The sequence below is a fragment of the Centruroides sculpturatus genome, unplaced genomic scaffold, assembly GCF_000671375.1.
Source record: "Centruroides sculpturatus isolate CEXI.00-Female unplaced genomic scaffold, Cexi_2.0 scaffold120, whole genome shotgun sequence".
NCBI classification, from domain to species: domain Eukaryota; kingdom Metazoa; phylum Arthropoda; class Arachnida; order Scorpiones; family Buthidae; genus Centruroides; species Centruroides sculpturatus.
In genome coordinates this window covers 508,519-527,801 of record NW_019384554.1, presented here as the reverse complement: position 1 = coordinate 527,801, position 19,283 = coordinate 508,519, and the positions used below count along the sequence as shown (strand labels likewise).

General features: G+C 29.8%; 1 protein-coding gene and 1 long non-coding RNA gene across 2 annotated transcripts in view; one reads left to right on the top strand and one right to left on the bottom strand.

Moving 5' to 3' along the window:
• The first annotated feature begins 720 nt into the window (after window positions 1-720).
• Window positions 721-2,316, top strand: LOC111623794. The gene is made up of 3 exons (XR_002756481.1): window positions 721-1,347; window positions 1,455-1,565; window positions 1,657-2,316. It is a non-coding gene; the product is annotated as an uncharacterized LOC111623794 (long non-coding RNA).
• Window positions 2,317-7,563: 5,247 nt separating this feature from the next.
• Window positions 7,564-19,283, bottom strand: part of LOC111623768 — a 152,426-nt gene continuing 140,706 nt past the window's right edge. Inside the window, exons 6-7 of the mRNA XM_023366467.1 lie at window positions 17,079-17,191; window positions 7,564-12,322 (exon numbers count right to left, since the gene is read on the bottom strand). Coding sequence (XP_023222235.1) covers window positions 11,846-12,322; window positions 17,079-17,191 — 590 coding nt within the window. The 3' untranslated portion in view covers window positions 7,564-11,845. The remainder of the gene's footprint in view (window positions 12,323-17,078; window positions 17,192-19,283) is intronic.

Genomic DNA, 19,283 nt, shown 5'->3' with positions numbered 1-19,283 from the left:
GGTAGACGTAGACAAATCTTTCTCGCTTAAACAATTAAAATTATATTAATATAATTTTACTTACTCTTGTCAGCTCGGTGGGCGATTGTTGATATTTTACCGAAGATTGTTTGACGTTCGTCAGTCGATCGCATAAGTAATTAATGTTACCCTTGAATACGGGCTTTTTTGACATGCATTGCTCTATTAGAGGCGACACCTGAAAAAAATAAGTTACTTTTCAATGTCTGACGACGTCTTTTTTTTATGTATGGAAATTAAAGTCGATTTAAATTCGATTACTGTTCATTTTAGTGTTGACTGACGTAAACAATGAATTAAGCTTTTCGTCTTTTAATACCACGTGGATACGTAAACTGGGTGCCGCCATATTGAATGCTCCAAAAAAAAGACACAGTGGTACCTCAGGATACGAAATTAATCCGTTCCGAAACTGAGATCGTATCATGAAAATGTCGTAAGGTGGATCATCTTTTCCCATACGATTACATGTAAAACCAAATAATTCGTTCCAACGCGAAAAACATACTCAAATTAAAGCCAAGTAATACATTTAAAAAAATAACTAGTAAGAAAAACAAATGAAAAATACGAACTAATGTAACGTCGTATGGTGAGTTTTTGTTCGTATCGTGGAGCAAAAATATGTTCGAATTTCATATCGTATCCTGAAAATTTCGTATGCTGGGGCGTTCGTAACCTGAGGTACCACTGTACTAACTTCGAAGTCGGAGGTGACAAATGAGATGCTCTTGCTTACTTAAGTTATACCGATGTCAATAATCCGTCGAAATGATTTAATCACGGTAGAATATTATATTTTATATGTGGTAAAAGTTTCTCAATACAATACTTGAGTAATTTAAATATTCCTTATTTTCGTCGGAGATACGATGGAAACATAATGTTTTCTCTTTTCGTCCAGTCGTTAAACAATGTAGCGCGTAATCGTTCCGGCAATTCGGCCATGTTAGATTCTTAAAACGGATTTTGCCCAGTTTGTGTTAATTAAATCTGCTTAACAGAATAGGGAAATTGATCGTCCTGAAAATTTAAGATTTTCGCTAATGTATTTTCAATTAGCCAAACCGAAATATTTAGGCTATCGAGTTTGTAATCGCATTTTTATACTTTTTTTTCCTGCTTTGATTAGTCTTTTTATACAATGTTTAATTTTCAGAGATACCATCGTCTATAAAAGGAACGTATAACCTGTAATCTCCTTATTGGAACTTTCAAGGAATATAAAAGATGCCGGTTCGTCTTCCAATCACAAGACACGAAAGAAAACTATTCTTAAAGTCTGGCAATCTACCGTTTACATTACATGTTTCGGCCATCTTCGGGGTACAGATGCGTAGTTGCATTAAACTTTATTAATAAACACACACAATAAGTTTTTAAAAACTTACATTGCCGACATAATTTCTATAAAATCATGTATTCATTTTCAGAATTTTAGTTTATTTTTAAAACAAAACTCTTTAGTAATATCCACTGCTGTAAGTCCCTTCCGTGCCGAAGTTTTGGTGCATTACAACGGCCTCAGGCGATTATTCATTTAAGTATATAAATGAGAAAAAATCATTATATTTATTCACAAACTATTATCACTTAGATAATCCCGTTTAAATACATTTTTTCTTCCTTTTAAAGATAAAAACAACGTGGTATTCTCCTACGTTCGAACAAGATAAAGGTAACGTTGTTTTCATTTCTATAAAACCGGTCGCCAATATTTTGATATTTATAAAAAGACGTCAATAATAAAATAAAATTTCATAATACAAATTGGACCGAAAGCAGATATTTTGCTTGTAAAACTATTTTTACTCCATTTTGACGATATTAAAAATTCTGCGTCTAAATGGGATTTCTGGAATACAATTGTGTCGATGAGGGATGTAACCAATTTTTATTTTTTTTTAATGTGTTTTAGAACAATTTGAGTAATAATATTGAAATGAAACAAACATTTCATCAGTTTTTAAATACGGATTCGTCGTGGTAAAGATGTGAAGATTTTCTCTCGTCCCATTAGCAAATTAGCAATATCTTAAATTTATTTTTTTATTTTATTAGTTTTTAATATAAAATTTCTTTTTTAATTTCAAAATAAAAAAGAAAAAGAAAACGACTCGAAATTAATATATCTTAAAATGAAACACGACGCCATTAAAACAATCAACGTAATGGCCGCAGCTTGGAGCATTTTTCGGATTCCGAAAACGACATCACAAATTTTAATACGAATTTTTCTGGAAAACAAAAGCCCGAATCAATAAAATTTATTAAATATTTTCGACTTTTTTCTCTCTTCCCTCGACCGGCAGCGGAGTGAAATATAGATTTCTGATTAACTGTATATCCCAACTACCATATCATACGAAATGTTTTCTGCTGCCGGTTAATCAATTCGTCCATTTAAACTTTTATTCAATTATTCACATATATATAGGCTGTATTTTTTAATTTTTAAAAATCACAATGATAAACTCTATATATTTACAAACACAAATTAAGAAAAAACATTTTATTTTACCCGAAATTTTACAAATTTAAAGCGTCTATTGTGTTGATTATTAAATAGGAAAAAAAACACAACATAATTTTCTATTTATTTCTTGTATAATTCGCAACTGTTCGTTCACCCGAACTGAATTTATAACCGGTAATTAAAACCTAAGTACGATATTCTTCTTCGAGGCGTAATTAGATTCTAATAACAACAAATGGATTCTTCTTCTATATATTAAACGGGATTTAATATCGCATCATATTTTACAAATTTTTTAAAAATATATATGTATTTTTTTTTCTTTTCTTTCGTCCGACAGGAATTCATTCTAACGAGCCAGATTTTGTTGTTTATCTACCCTGTTCAGTGTTTAAATATAGCGTAATAATTAAGGTGACACTATGCCGAAAAATATATATATACACTCGCATTCTAGCAGTTATCTGCCGGCGGATATTAAATTAAAAATGTACAGAATGTTGGCTGGATTTTTATATATGTTGAATTTCTAATCTGCGAATAGAGAAATTCGACGCAATCTCCCCCCTCTCTCTCCTCAATGGATAACGTCATAAAACGTAAACGATGTCACGTTGTCATGGCGATAAATGATGTCAACCCAGTGATTACGTGAAAATAACACTCGTAAATATACATATATATATACAAATATATAAAAGTTTATTAATTAATTATTTTAGCGAATTACAAAGAAGAAGAAGAAGGGGGGAAAAAGTGACGCAAAACACGAGACAATTATTATAATCCATCGACCATTTAAATTATAAAATAAATTTGTTTTCGTTTATTGAATGTCAAATACGTCGAATAATATAATACAGATCGACTTTATCGATTGTTTAGAATTAATTATTTCCATTCTCCATTTTTGTTATCAAGCGAAACATTCGTCCGAGACAGAATGATTTATTGTCTGTCTTTTATATTGCCAGTTAAAAATAAATTCCTGCGATTTATGAACAATTTAAAAGTTCCGAAAAGTATTTTTAAAATCTAATCCTTGCCGAAACGTTAATAAAACGTAGTAGTATCTCGGTACCGACACATTCTAACCGACTCTAACACGGAAGACATTAAAAAAAATGCACTTTTTTTAATTCCCCGCGCGTTATTATTAAGAACTAAACCGAAATAAAAAAAACAAAAATTTTTTTTTATAATAATAATATANCCATTATATATATATATATATAATTCGGGTAATAAAATTAATATCCGATTTATGTAATTGGAAGCGAAAGTGTTAAGTGATGGAGAGATTTCCCTGTCTTGTACCATTTTCCTATTCATCCCGACGCGGGATGAGTCATATGTCGACTTTTACAGTTGAAAAAAAAATGAATAAATATTGTTTTATGAGAAAATCCGCCGTGTTTTAAAGCAGGAATTTCTTTCTCTCTTAGTCACTAAAGTTCATTTACAGGCGAGGTGAAAGTACGGAAGAATCGGGTTATTTGCCTCTCGACTATTTTTCCCTTTCGGTGACGGCCTTTAAATATTAGTACCAAGTTCATTACTAAATAGAAATAAGGCGGTCAAGTCCTTACCCCCGAGGAAGAGAATCGGCCTTTTTTTTCCTACAATACGTAAGGCCGAGTTATTTTTATCTCTAAAGAAAACCTCGGCGAGATGCAAACTAACCTCCAATTACCGTATTCCAGTTCGATGCACTCCAAACGATACGCGATGACATCATAACTTATATAAATGATACATCGCACGCGATTGCCATATGTCGACCTTTCGGAGGCCACTCCAAAATAATTTTCTTCGAGGTTGATCTGTCCGAAAACATTTTTTTTTCTTAAAAAAAATATTATACGCCCGCGTTATGGTTACGGGAACGATGGCGGCGAATTATATAACAAAATACGAGCTAACTTTTAAAAATTTAATTATTTCTAAAGGATGGTTCGCATTTAGTGAATGTTTTCGCTATGTTTAAACGAGGTACTAACCTTCGTCATTAAGTTTAATGGTTATAATGTCATCCGAACGAAGAGAATATATTCGGTCTGTAAAAGGATATCTCGGAAATCAATATTCTTTACTCCCGATTGATGTTATTTAATGGAGGTTTCTTTTTTTTATGTTATGTTTTGTTACAGATATGGGATTTATCGGTAAACAACACAATCTAACTTCATGCCGTGCATTAAATATGTATATTTATAGCGAATATATTTATCTAAGAGGAGTTGATTTTTCGAGTTTTCGGTAAAAATACATTAAAGAAAATTGGTTTCGCCTTCTCGTCATAGATACATTGGGTCAACATTACGGAAATTTAACACTCCCAACGGATGAATCGATTGCCAGACAAATACTTAACTAGAAATTCAAATGTCGAAAATAGTGAGTGTTTTGACATTTTCACCGTTTGTCGGCCAGGACGGAATCAGGTTTCGCTTTTAAGATCCCGCGAGATGCGGGGGGCTATTCAACCAACTAATTGATAATTAATAGCCAGACGGGAATTATTAACGCCGGCTAAAATTATTTTATTTATTTTTCCACGAGTAAATGGAAATAAAAAGGAGGAAGTTGTTTTTTTTCTGGACAAACTTAATATTCCGGGTCAGGAGTGAAGGATTTAATTTCGTAACGGGATGTAATGTAGCTTATAATACGGGGACAATTTTTCGTGCCCGTGAAACGGAATTATCCGATTCGTAACGGATTAAAAAATGTATGTATGTATGTATGTATGTATGTATATTTTTTTTAGCCATCGAGAAAAATTCGATTAAAAATATACAATTTCATATTTTGATTGGCGTCGAAAAACTCTATATATTCCATCTGCAGACGAGCGACTGAAGCAGGCAAAAGTAATCAATACTTGGCTAGAAACATTGAGAGTTGAGAGAGACTGTGCAGCTCGTAAAGACTGTAAGGTTATTGCCAGCACTTCCATTCACTGCGGGAAATGAGTGAAGTTTATAGTACACAGTTTGGTTGGTAATATTTTTCCCTCTTTTTTTTCCCTTTTCTTACACTCGAAAGCACGTTTCAAAATCGATGGCTTTTGTCTGCAATTTTGAATGATGTATTGACTGTTACACTAGTTAATACCGAATTTTTTTTTAAATGAACTTTTTTTTTGAATAATTTAATATAAAACAGAAAGAAAAGAAGAAAAGCTGCGATCATTATGTTGGACAAAATCCAGATCACAAAAATTAAAAACTTTCTTTTATGATTTTCAAAATTTATAGTTTGCTTTTAGCTATATTAAACTAAGCCAAGTAGCGTGGTGTTCTTTTTTCCCTCCCTTCTGTCTCTTCGTGTTCTGTTCGTTATAACGCATCTAGTTTCATTTACAGTCGAATGAATGAAGCTGGGGAAGTTAAACAAAATGAAAAATATAATAATAATTTATAATTCCTATTTTGGTTCAACAGTTTATACGACTAGATCTAAACTGATCAAAACTCGAAGGAGAGAAAATCCAGGCCATCCAATGATTTATGATCCGGTCTTACAGAGTCATAATTTTGGTTCGCCTGTCACTACCATTAAGACAGAAGCTTAAAAGATGAAGAATATTAATTCTGACATTCATATCAACGGCCGTAAAGACTAAACCAGACCAGATCAATAATGCGTCTTTTCTTCTTAACTATATGTAAATGGTATACATTATGTATGACTTCGAAATGAGTGTTTATTTTTTAGAACACAAAAGTAATATCGAAATACTTTTTTTTTCCTTTTTTCCTTCTTCTTATAAAATTAAAAATTCTTTAGTTGTGTGCTTATTGAAAATGCCGAGGAACAAAAAGTTGAAGAAATTTATTAGTGAAAGAAAAACAACGCCGGTATAATGCAGCTTACTTTATAGACAACAATATTGATCAGGTCATTCATTAAATATTTCGATCTGACAGCGATAAAAGGGAGTTTACTTGTACTTTTGAGGTTTATAGGATCCCTTTCCGGTCGTAGAAGTTGTCGGTTCAACTTTCATTGCACCTTTAGCCTACATAATAATTAGAAAATCCAGTTTGCGTAAGTGGGAAGGTGGGACGGTAACGTCAGTTTTCATAATTTAGGCTTTTTTTTTTTTGAGGGGTAACCTTTCGTTATATAATATTAAGTAACAAATACGAGTTTACGTCTAGAATTTCGAATAAACTTTCAATACTTACCACAGAGCTGATAAACTAGATTTAAAATATCGTACACCGTACTAGATGTGGTGATTTGGATGCAACTGGTCGTTAGCAGGGAGAGAGTTATCAGAATGCGGATCCTGTCCATGCTGATTGTGCTGTGTCGGGTAATAGGCGATCTGACTTTTTAAACGCTGTTCTAGGTCACGTGAAAGTTGAGGTGAGGACTTAACCTACTTTACAGGTAAATACGCGTGCGGGTCTATGACATCAAAAACGAGTAAAAGGAAAGTTGAATTGAAATCCTTAAAAGAAAAAAATGATTGACAAAATCTTCGAATAATTTTTAAATTTTCCAATCCAACAAACTTCTTATTTATTAATTTTACTTTCGCTTTTTCTAAAAATGCATTTCAAAAAAAAAAAAAAGTAATCACTTCGTTAATTTGTATTTTTAAATTCCAATTCTAGATAGAACAGCAAGAATGATGTATTTTGAAACAAACGATTTCGATTTTTGAGAGATTCCATCCATCAAGCCGTCTGTCTGACCATTCAACCTGTAAAAAGCTCTTTAGATATTACCATCCGGATGTCAATGACCAAGAGGAATTTTTTTTTTCATATTTATTGCACTTACTTCTAAAATTTTATTTCATTTTTTTGGAAGTATTCTATCGATCTAAAGCTATATAATTATTAAAGAGTATTTTGTAGCTTTGAATTAAATTAACGGAGGTTGAGCGTGTTAATTTTTTTTCTTGTAATTTAAGAATCGTCTAAACATTTTTTTTTTTTAAAGAGGAGTAAAGTTTTGTCGTGTATATATCAGAATTAATAATACTTTAAAAAATTCTATCTTATTATACTGATTTAAATTCTTTTAAGTAAATTTCTAAAAGTGATTTACTTAAAAAGGTTTCCCCCCTGTTGATTTAGTGCGAGTAATAACAAAATCATACACTGAAATAAAAAACAAGAAAATAGCACAAGTAACTTTTAATTTGCTGCACATTATACTGGTTGCAGAAGTGAAAAATACACTCCTTAAAACCTCACCATCCAGTTTCGTCTTTGTTTAGCAAAGACATATTTATATCTGGACATGGCGTAGGCAAATACATATCTAACTTCACATAAATTTCCCACAAATTATGATGATCGGTGCATGTCCACATGTGCCCTAGTAAATCTACAAGTGTTACAATATTTCAGCCACTAATACCACTTTGAAGGCATTACAATAAGACAACATGAAAAGGACCATCATTTTTTTTGGGAATTAACTAGGGAGAAATTTTGGTACTTGATGTAAAAAAGAAAAAATAATAATAAATATCTACTTGTATTTAACTTAACAACAAACATGCAGTGCCACTTAGAACAGAGAGAGAGCTTAAATCTCGCTGCCTATTTCTAGCAATCACTACAGGTATGCTGCAGTTATTATACAATATTAAGATTCAATTTGAATTCTTTTTCTGTTATAGTACCGTAATTTATAACAATAACTCAAATTACAATATTGAAAAAAAATATATATATAAAATATTTATTATAATGATCCTAATCTGAAATGATTTTAAAATTAGGATATGGTTTGCGTACAAAATAAAAAAAAAATTCTGATAAAATTGGTCCCTGACAGAACACAATGGTAAAAAATCATAAAAAAAAGTAAAAATAAAGATAAAAAATAAAAAAAAACTAAAACAAAAAAATAAATAAATTCTTGTGAATAATTTACATAACAAGAATCATAGTTTATATCATATGAAAATATTGAATTAGGATGCCATGTTGCTTAAGAAACTTGTGCAGTTTAAAACATCCTATTCATACCATTGTCAATTTGATAATTAAGTAAGAGAGGAATTTGTACACATTCCTATTGAGAAAACTTCACGCATACACAGGCGCGCACATATACAAACATACATACATACATTCATGCATACGAAAAAATGGAGATGGAGGCATATACCTTAACATGTCGTCTTAATGAATGATTTACAATTTTGTCACTATGGTTACAATAATTACAAGTTTTGCAAACTTTTGTCATCACATTTTCATAAAATGACAATGTTTTGTGCAAAATATGTGAGAACAATAGTATAGCAATAAATTATAAAATAATACATTAAAAAAAATGATCACTTCATCTAGGAATAAGTCAATTCCAATGTGGAATTACAATCATTTGTGCATCATGTTGCCAGTCGACACGATTTTGTTTCTGTATAATAATAATAATATTATTAATAATAATAATAATAATTAAAAATAAAAAATGAGTATAAACAAACAGAATTAAAAGTAATAAAAAAACTTAACTTGAACATCATATATGTTTCAGCTGCTCAAAAACAATATAAAAATGGCACAATTTAAAAAATAACATGCCAACATAAAAAAACAACATAATATAACAAAACATTGCCACAATTAATTAAAAAATCAATATTTTTAGACAAGAAAAATATAAAAGGTTTTTGTTGACCGTCATTACAAATGTATAAATTTTTGATTCTCCACGGTCCAAATCCCTACTGTTTAAAATAGCAAATCCTTTTATTAGCTATTTGAAGATTCCAGCTATTATTTCATTCCATAGTAATGCATTTTGTATTTTAAAAAATTGAGATTCTATTATACATATGCAAGATATTTATTCACTTGCCATTATTCATTTGAATTACCAGTTTTCACACAAGTATTGCATGTAATAATTTTTATTATTATTATTATTATTTTGAATAAAACTCAAAATTATGACAAACAAAATAAAAGAGTTGCCAAAAAAATTGAGATCAGCATAATTTTGAGTAATCAAGTTTAAATTTTAAACTTGAGTATGACTGATGAAATATGTAAACAAATTACTACAAAAAAATAAATAAATAGATATATAACCTGTTATAAAAATTGCAGCAAACATTAAAAGTGAACAAACATTATAATACTGGGAATTTATTGTCTTAATGACATTGTATTGCCCAAAAAGGCAATTTGAATATGAAGGAAATTTATGGCAAAAATGACATTATAAATTACGGAGATGATAATCCATGCTTGGCATTTAATAATGTGGTGAAATGCACAAAAACTGTGATTCACCAAATGCTATGAGATGAACAATTTAAGACATTTTGAACTTAACACAATCCTGATTGCCATCTTGTTTTTTTTTTCTTTTTTATGAAATACACATATGTATGAAGCAGTTTTTGTGAATATAAATAAAATGTATATAAAAAAAAAGTTCAAATTAAAAACAAATGTGATTGACTATCACTTTGATTTGAAATTAGTTTGGTTGGGTATGACTATTAAATATTTGCATAATTTACATGATGATTGAAATGATGTGTTGAATGTGAAATATACATATATTTATATTGTATATATATATATATATTTATAAAAAAAACACTTCACAATACTGAAGATGAATATAACATGGTTCAATATACACATAATTCCGTTCCAATAAGAGAATGGATTTTTGAAGAAAAAATGATAAAAAACTTTAAGAGGGAGAGAAACTACTTTTGGAATAAGTTAAATTTTGCTTGTTGAGAATGTAATAATTTAATTAAAAAATTTCAAAATCAAAGATTTCTTTGCCAAATATAACCCAACATTCAAGTATTTTTAGTAATTATAAAACGGAATATATAAATGGTATTCAATCATCACTTATATATCCAAAACAAAACACCGTCTGAAACATCATAGAAAATGATGCTATCTAGAGTCTACAGAAGCAGAAGAAATAACCAAATTATAGCACTATCAACAATTACACAGACATCATCATCATCACGATGAGTATTGTAAAAATTTCATTGCACTAGGTGCATATTTGGATAAAAGCTGATATCTTTAAATTAATATTATTGAAGCAAAAGTACTGTGGTTACTAGTAACCACACTTTGGCCATTTTCCTTTTTATTTAATAATATTTATTTTTCAATTGAGACCTTCATTTTAAATGGCAAATATGTGATAAAAAAGCAACATGGCACCCTGCGTGGAAGTTGTTATTATTTGGCACCGAGACAATTTCCAGTCATACACAACAGAGGCTTCGAGCCATATAAAAGATGACATCTACACAACACCAATATTACTACAATATTTGATTTTACAAAAAATGACAACAATAGATTCAAAAGCAGTGACTTCATACTTACATGATAATACATAATGGTATAAAATAAAAATTGTTTTCAATTTTGAGTTTACATAGAAATTTTTGCTATATTTGATCTGATTTGTTAATTATGTCCCAGAATTAGAACATTCCATTTATGACAATTTTCCTGCTAGATAGTAAAAACATTTCATAAGAGAAAGAGAGAAAGAGGTAGAGAGATTAAAAATATTTTTCATCAAAAACTTTATAATAAACCAAGTTATCAACCTGAAGTTTTTTCTTTTGATGTGAAAAACAAATCAAACATTTCAAACATTTTTCTAACATTAATGATTCAGTTTTGTTTAAATGCTATTCTGAATAGATTAATATTACGTTTCCACTGACAGTAGGACATTTACAAGATACAACAATGAGTGTTAGCCTTATTTTTGTTGCTTAATCCATGTGGTACAAGTACACTAAATGTTTTCTGGAGAAGCAGAGTTTTAGGTGTATCGGCATATCTGATACACAACACCTTACAGACGTTATCATCAGTACATAATGTAGAATCAACATTACAGTCAGACTGCAGCTGCAGTACATAATGTACAATGAATTACAGTCAGATTGCAGAGAGAAAAATGTTTCAAGAGAAAATACTATACATGAATAATATGCTACTACCCCCACACCAAATTCATACACTTTTAATAACATTGTTATCAACTTTAGCGCTATCGCGCAATCAAATCAGACTGGTATTCGTCTGATATGAAAAATGCATTACAGATTGCAGCCTTTGACATTACAATCATATCGGAATGAAAGTATCTAAATTGCATTCCGATAATTCCAATGATAAGACAATAATTTAAGAGATAAAGTTTATAAACAACACATCTTATACAATTAAATAAAAGTAAACTAGGAGATATAACAGTGCACATGGAACCAGCTAAAAATTGTTACAAGTAGGCTACCTCCAAAAATACAGATAGTAGGAATAAACCCAGACTCCTGTACAATCTTTTCAATGGTTACATTCAGGTCCAGTTGTAGTGACTTGGGAGATGGGCTAAGTTGTACGTAGCACCACTAGTTTGGAGGTAATTTGTGCTAGCCGGCATCGTTGAGTGGGCGTGTGCTTGATTGTAGTTAGGGGTGGGAGGAAGAACTCCCCCAGAATGGGCAAAATTTGGTAAGGAATGTTGGGCATACCCCATAGCAAGAGAAGTATGTGAAAGAGAAGGTAAGGAAGCCATACCATTGGAAATGGTAGGAGTTGGTGTTGAGGATGGGCTAGGACTTGGGGCTTGGGCAGGTGGGGATGGAGTAGAACATTCTGAAACTGGTGTTGTGTCTGACTGTAGCATAGACTGAGATGTTGTATTATTCCCTCCACTTGTTGCTGCAGCAGAGCTTGTAGTACCTGTAGTATGACTATCTAAGCTATCTGAACTTTCTTGAGTTTGTTCTTCAGTTCTTTCATTTTTAACTGCTGGAGCCATACCTTCATTACCCTATTTGTGGGATAAATATAAACTGTCTATTCTATTCTTTCACTACAATATTAATTTTATTATTATTTACAATTTTTAAGACTATGTAACTATATTATCTAATAAATTTCAAAAGCTGAAAATTTAGTTTAAGTCAAAATAACTCATATTTCCAAATGTTTTAAGAATTAATGATTTAATTATGACATTTTTGGTAAGATAGATAAATATTTATCTATCTTACCAAAAAAAGGAATATTTAGTAATAAAAATTTCTAAATTATTATTTTAAACAAGATTTAAAAATACATATTCTGAAATTTATTCTTTAAAGATTGCTTTCTATTTTTAAAATTTCTTTTTATATTTATTAAAATAAACTAATTTAAATCAAGATTCAATATAAATTTAAAACCATACATATTAATTATTACAATAGAAATTGTTGTAAAAAGTATCTTTTTATTATAAGATTATGATGTAGGTACAGTACTGTATTAATATACCTATATAAGAATTAAGATTAATGTAAGTTTAAATGAAATTATGATCTGTACACACAGTCTAGTGTATTAAAAAATTTTTGCTCTACAGTAGTACCTCAAAATACGAACGCTCCAGCATACAAAATTTTCAGGATATGACATGAAATTCTAACATATTTTTGCTCCACGATATGAACAAAAACTCACCATATGGCATTACATTTGCAGCACCATTTTTTTTATTCACTTCTGTTCATTGGTCTCAGTCTGCATGTTTGCTTCGTCGTGGAAGGATCTTGCTCAATAAAGGAAATCTTGAGGTATTATCAGAAAGTAACTGATTTCATTGAAAAGAAACATCCCGAAAATGTTCACACTGGCCATATTGCTGCTCAGAGTAATGACATTTGCCTAAGTCATTTTAGAAATATTTTAAAAAGTAGGCAAAGCCAAACCTCTTTGGATAGATATTTTATCAAGCAACCTCTATCCCGTGAAAGTGCTGGTGGAAGTGAAGGAAAGACAGCAAAAAGCAGTGAATAAAAAAATGTTATTTTTAAGTTATTGTTACATTATGTTATGTAAGTTAAGTTTTAGTATCATTTCCCTTCTCCCTCTACTCTGCCACCAGTTTACACCTCCACCGTCGTCTATCCTCAAAGGTAAAGTGCAAATAAAACTACATTTTTTTAATCAATTATTATTCTATTATGGTNTGTACGTAAAAATATGTTAATTTAATCCATGTTGAAATTTTTCTCCGTTGCGTGTCGCTTCGCGTTGAATTTTCGTCGATGTTAAGCCTAACGAAGACTATTGTATCGTTAAAAATTATTTTTTTATTTTGTGCAAACAAAATAAATATATTGAAAAATATGAAAACAATAAAAAATTATGCTTCACATGTTAATTTAGTATCAAAAATGTAAAATATTTGAGTAACCCAAGAAATAGCCGAAGATTGCAGCGCCACAGCTCTAGCGAAAATTTTAATTTGCCGACTGGAATGCTTTCGGATAACGGACGTTTCGGATAAACGACGCTTTACTGTATTATAATTTGTTTTTTCAATATAATTGAATATGGAAAGTGTAAATAAAGAAAAAAAATACAGTAGAGCTTTTGTAATATGTGACCAATGTGTTCCAAGATCCCTCATATAAGCGAAAATTTATGTAAAATAGCAAACACCATTAATTATTAAGTATTTCCTATGCTAACATATTTTTAACATATTTTCTATATAAATAAGACAAATAAGCACTACATTAAAAATGAATAGCATAATACTGTAAATCATAAAAATAACTTTAAAAAATTTTAATACTCTAACTCATGTTTGCAGAGTAATTTGCATAAATGAGACAAACACTGATATCATGCAGACATGACATGTTATTAGCAAGAACTCTAGACAGCAGATCTCTGCAATACCCAGTTTAAGGGTAATGAATATACCTGTGAAGTATTGGGTTGAACCGAAAGTTCGTTCGGGTATTTACATAATTGCTCGTCTGTGGCGCCTTTGTCATGCTTATCAAGTTTTAACCTGTTTAGGTTGACATTACGAATATTTACACATTTATTACATAAGTTTAATTACAGCTATTTTTAAAAATTTTGTTATTTTTCAAGAAAGAAAAAAAAAAAACATTAAAATGGAAGATAAGAAGCCACATTTTCAACATCTCATACTCTATTATTTCCATAAAGGGAAAAAGGCAACAAAAACTCAAAAAAAGGTATGTGCTGTATATAGGGAGGATGCAGTTACTGATCAAACATGCCAGAAATGGTTTTCAAAATTCAGGGAGGGAGATTTTTCTGTCAAAGACGCACCTTAGTCAGGACGGCCTTCAACTATAGAAGATGCATCCATAATGGCTTTAATTCAAAATGATCGGCATAAAACAACACGAGAGATAGCCGACATCTTAAAAATAGCCCAAACATCTGTTGTCAGACATTTGGCTAGCCTTTGATACACTTCCCATTATGATGTTTGGGTTCCCCATCAATTAAGTAAATGAAACTTTATTGAGCATGTTTCTGTATGTGATTCACTTTTAAAGCAATGAAGACAATCCCTTTTTAAAGCGATTAATAATAGGCAATAAAAAATGGATCATTTACAACAATATTCAACACAAAAGATCTTGGAGTAAGCCAGGTAATCCTTCAGTGCAGCAACCTAAAGTTGGTTTGCATCCCAGAAAAGTAATGATTTCAGTTTGGTGGGACTGGAAAAGGGTTCTTTATTACAAACTTTTACCGAACAACCAAACAATTAATTCCAATAAATATTGTCTCCAACTGGATGAAATAAAGGCTGCAGTGCATCAAAAACATCCAGAACTTGCAAACTGATGGGGGTGGTATTCCATCATGATAATGCAAGCCCTCACATATCGTTAAACGTGTGCCAAAAACTTCTAGACTTTAACTGGGATGTTTTGAGTCACCCTGCATATTCTCCAGATATTGCTCCCTCAGACTATCATCTTTTTTGTTCATTGCAGAATAATTTAAATGGCATAGAATTTCAATCTTTACAAGATATCAAAAATCACATCGATAATTTCTTCAATCAGAAACCCGCTCAATTCTACACAGATGGAATTACGAAACTACCCGTCAGGTGGCATAAGGTCATCAAACAGAAGGGTGAATACATAATGGATTAAAAATTTATTTTTATTTCAAAATATTCATAGTATATTTTATTTCTTTCTAAAAACCAAATGAACTTTCAGTTCAACCCAATATATTTGTAACAAAAACTTTAAAATTTCAGAGTTTTTCCTTTATTTCATAATATATTTGCAAATATCCACTAATTCCCCAATATCTCACTTTTTACACAGTAAGTTAAATTATCTGCAATTGGGGAAATTTCCTGTCATATGTAGCACTCCATACCAAAGACTGGTGTGGTGTTTAATGCAAAACAAAGAAACGAGTATTACTGGGTTATGCTGTGAGACTTTGGGAAATGGCATGGATATAGTTCAAATAAGAATTTTTACTTTACAGATTTTCTTTTTTTTCAAACTATCAATAGCATAAACCTGAAACTGTGTATGACAAGTTCAGACATGGTGGGATCCTAGTGTGTATTGAAAAAAAATAAGGTTAGAAAAATTAAAAATACATTATTAGAAAATAAAAATGTTTTTTTTTTTATATAAAGAATTTTGTTACCATATTTCTAACCTCTGTCTCTTTTATTTAATGTATCTTACTTCATTTACAACAAAATCCTAAGCAACCCTAACTGTGCAATTTTTCCGTAAAAATGATCTAATCTAAGCACATTAATTCTGTCTGAATATTTTCTTTGGATATGTTGCATGATAAAGCTGCTTAAGATAACAAGAATTTGTTTAAGCAATTTCTGCTTTCTAAGGAAAAATTCTGCAACTCTTGCTTTGTTGAGTTGTAAAAATGAAATTCTTATATAAATCAAAATATTTACTCAAAATTACAGAACTATATCTGATGTTATAAAATTTATATCATCAGAAAAACAAATAGAAACATTTCACAGTCTGAAAAAAAATTTTATGAATGCTTTTCTATTCTTGGCAATCATCTTAAAATTTTTTTTTCAGTGTTTCCAAACTTCACTGTACTAGCACTATAGCAACTAACTTAAGCAGAAGTCACAACCGTATTTTAGCAAAGCTGCTCCAAGCAGATTTATCAAGCGATGAATTCTTTGACTTTTTAAATATTTTGCCACTAATTTTTGTCTAGATGACATTGATTTCTAAGGATGATAAAAAACTAAAATGTCCTTGGAAAATAGTGTTGACACTCTCACAATCCATACCAATGTAAACACAATGTTTACTATACATATAAACGCATGTGTTAAAATAACACAAGAAACTAAGAGATAGATAGAATATGTGAGTGAATACTATTAACAACAGAAACTGAGGTGAATGAATTTAAGAAAAACACTGAAATTCATTTAAATGACTATCTGTTTTGTTACAATCAATAATTTGTCTACAAATAAGAAAAATGGTCACAAATACCAAACCATAAATACAAGAAATGCACAATTATGTTGAGTGTCTATTATGTTTCTTCATTTAATAATGTTGGATTATAAACAAATGAGAATAAATTTAAAAAGTTATTATTAGAACAATTCACTTCAAAAATGTTATATCTTGCCATAGAATCACAGATTGAGTAAACTTATTTAAAAAAAAATACAAAATTATAATTTCAATTATTTTTAATACACTAAAAATATATATATTTTAAATAACAGTACTTACTTTTGTTCGTCTATATTCTTCCATTAATCCTTCATAACGAAGTTTTTCCTTATTTTGTCTCTCTATGTAAGGTCTCTTTTCTTCTTCAGTCATGCCACGCCATCTTTCTCCTCCTATATTCATATTTAAAAAAGTAAATTCTTTTCCTTTTTTTACATCATAAAATGAGATTTCATATTAATAAATGTAAACCTAATTTAAAATTTGTAGCAAAATTATTATTAATATTGACATTTTTATTTTTGAACATATGTATTACAAATTTATTTAAATTCGATAAGAATAATCTATTATAAATTACATATATATTTTTGCTTGAATAATGATAATTTTTCTCAACCAGCTTCTTTTTTGCAAATAAAACCCATATAGATGAAATTTATTATAAAAATTAGTTTAGAATTAATCTGTGTATAGTATGAAATAGAGTCTAGTAAAAATCTGACAGTAAAAATCTAAAGTTTGATTATTATGTAGCTATATAAAAAAAGCTATATTCTTATATATAAAAAAGTAATAATTAAAATCATTGTCTAAATCACAAATGTGTGTGCAATCATACACAATTTTCTCATAATATATAAATATTTCTTTCTGTTGCTTTGCTATCTAGCTGTATAAATTTATTTTCCTAGTTATTTATTACACATACACAAAATACATATTTAGTATAGTAAAAAATAAACCAAACTTTTAATATAAATTATTATTTAAGAGCCCAAATAGTTACAAGTATCGTAATCAAAAATAAGCGTAATCATTACAGGACTTTTCATTTCTTCTGTTAATTTGTATGTGCAATTTTTCATTCAGTACAGCTTTCATTTTGGTGATGATAAAGCCAAAGTATCTAGTGTTTTGGCAGATGTCACTAAGTAGAAGAGTGTGTTGCACTAGACATTGTTATAATGGAAAACTGCATTTTGCTTGCCAGTAATGAAGCCATTTTCATCTTACTGTATCATGAAGATTGCCAAGTAAGAATCAATGTAGAACTCCTTGTTAATGGATCTAAGTTGTAACAAATTCATAATCCACCAGACCTATAACATAAAAATAAACCCACAAACCCTATCCTGAACTGGATGTATATAATACAACAACATTTCCAAACCTAATCTTGCAATTGAAATTCCATGCAGATTTTTCTCTATCATGTATATATATATGTATATTTTTCTAAATTAATAAATGTAAAATATGATTTTCATTTATTTTAAATACACAATGTTCACTACAAATTATAAACAGCCCTTAATATTGGAATAACAGATGAAATATTAAAATATTTTACAATTACTTCAAAAAAACATTTATATTCTATCAACTTTGATAGAAAATATGCAGAAATGGACTTGTTCAGTTAAGGTTTTCCCTCTTCAACTTCTTGCTCCAGAACTCGATATAGGCTTGAATGTTCTTGATGCACTATCAGCTAGTAGACATGAATTTAAATATAACTTTGTTGCCCTTTTAGCACTCCTTATTTCTTCTGGCTTATCATCATAGAAAAATTTAAAAATTCTATCTTTAATTTTAAAACTTTGGAATAATTTTAATTCAAATCAGAGAAAAAATTTCTTCAGTGGATTGCATTGTTTCAACAATCAATCAAGGAAAGCCACCTTATACAAAAGAATCTTGTTTTAACAGATTGCTTGGTCCATCTTGTTTTAACAGATTGCTTGGTCCGCTGAAAATCATCCAATGTTCCGAGAATCAGTTATATCGCAAAAAACGGATTTTATTCAGCCCCTTGAGATGCTATTCTTTATCTTATAGAAACACATGTTTGTAATGTATGTTTATATTATGCTGTATATGATTACATATTATGCCAGTGTTTCTCAAACTTTTTTGTCAGGTGGCACACTTGAAATTATTAAACAAAATTCACGGCACCCCTATTATTATTATTATTTATTATTTTGCTTTTTACGGTTAGTAAAGATATGAAGGATGAGAAGACTTTGAAAAAAATAAAAGTTTTTTATTAAAGTAAGTAAGTTTATTTCCAAACAACACAAAAGCATTCAAAACAAAAGTTATTATTATAAAGGCATCTTTTAATTTTTTATTTAATTTAATACTTTAATTCAATTATTTTAAGTAATTTTAATTTAATTATTTAAAAATTTCGCGGCACCCTTGTGGCGTTCTTGAGGCACCCTAAGGTGCCGCGGCACCCGCTTTGAGAACCACTGT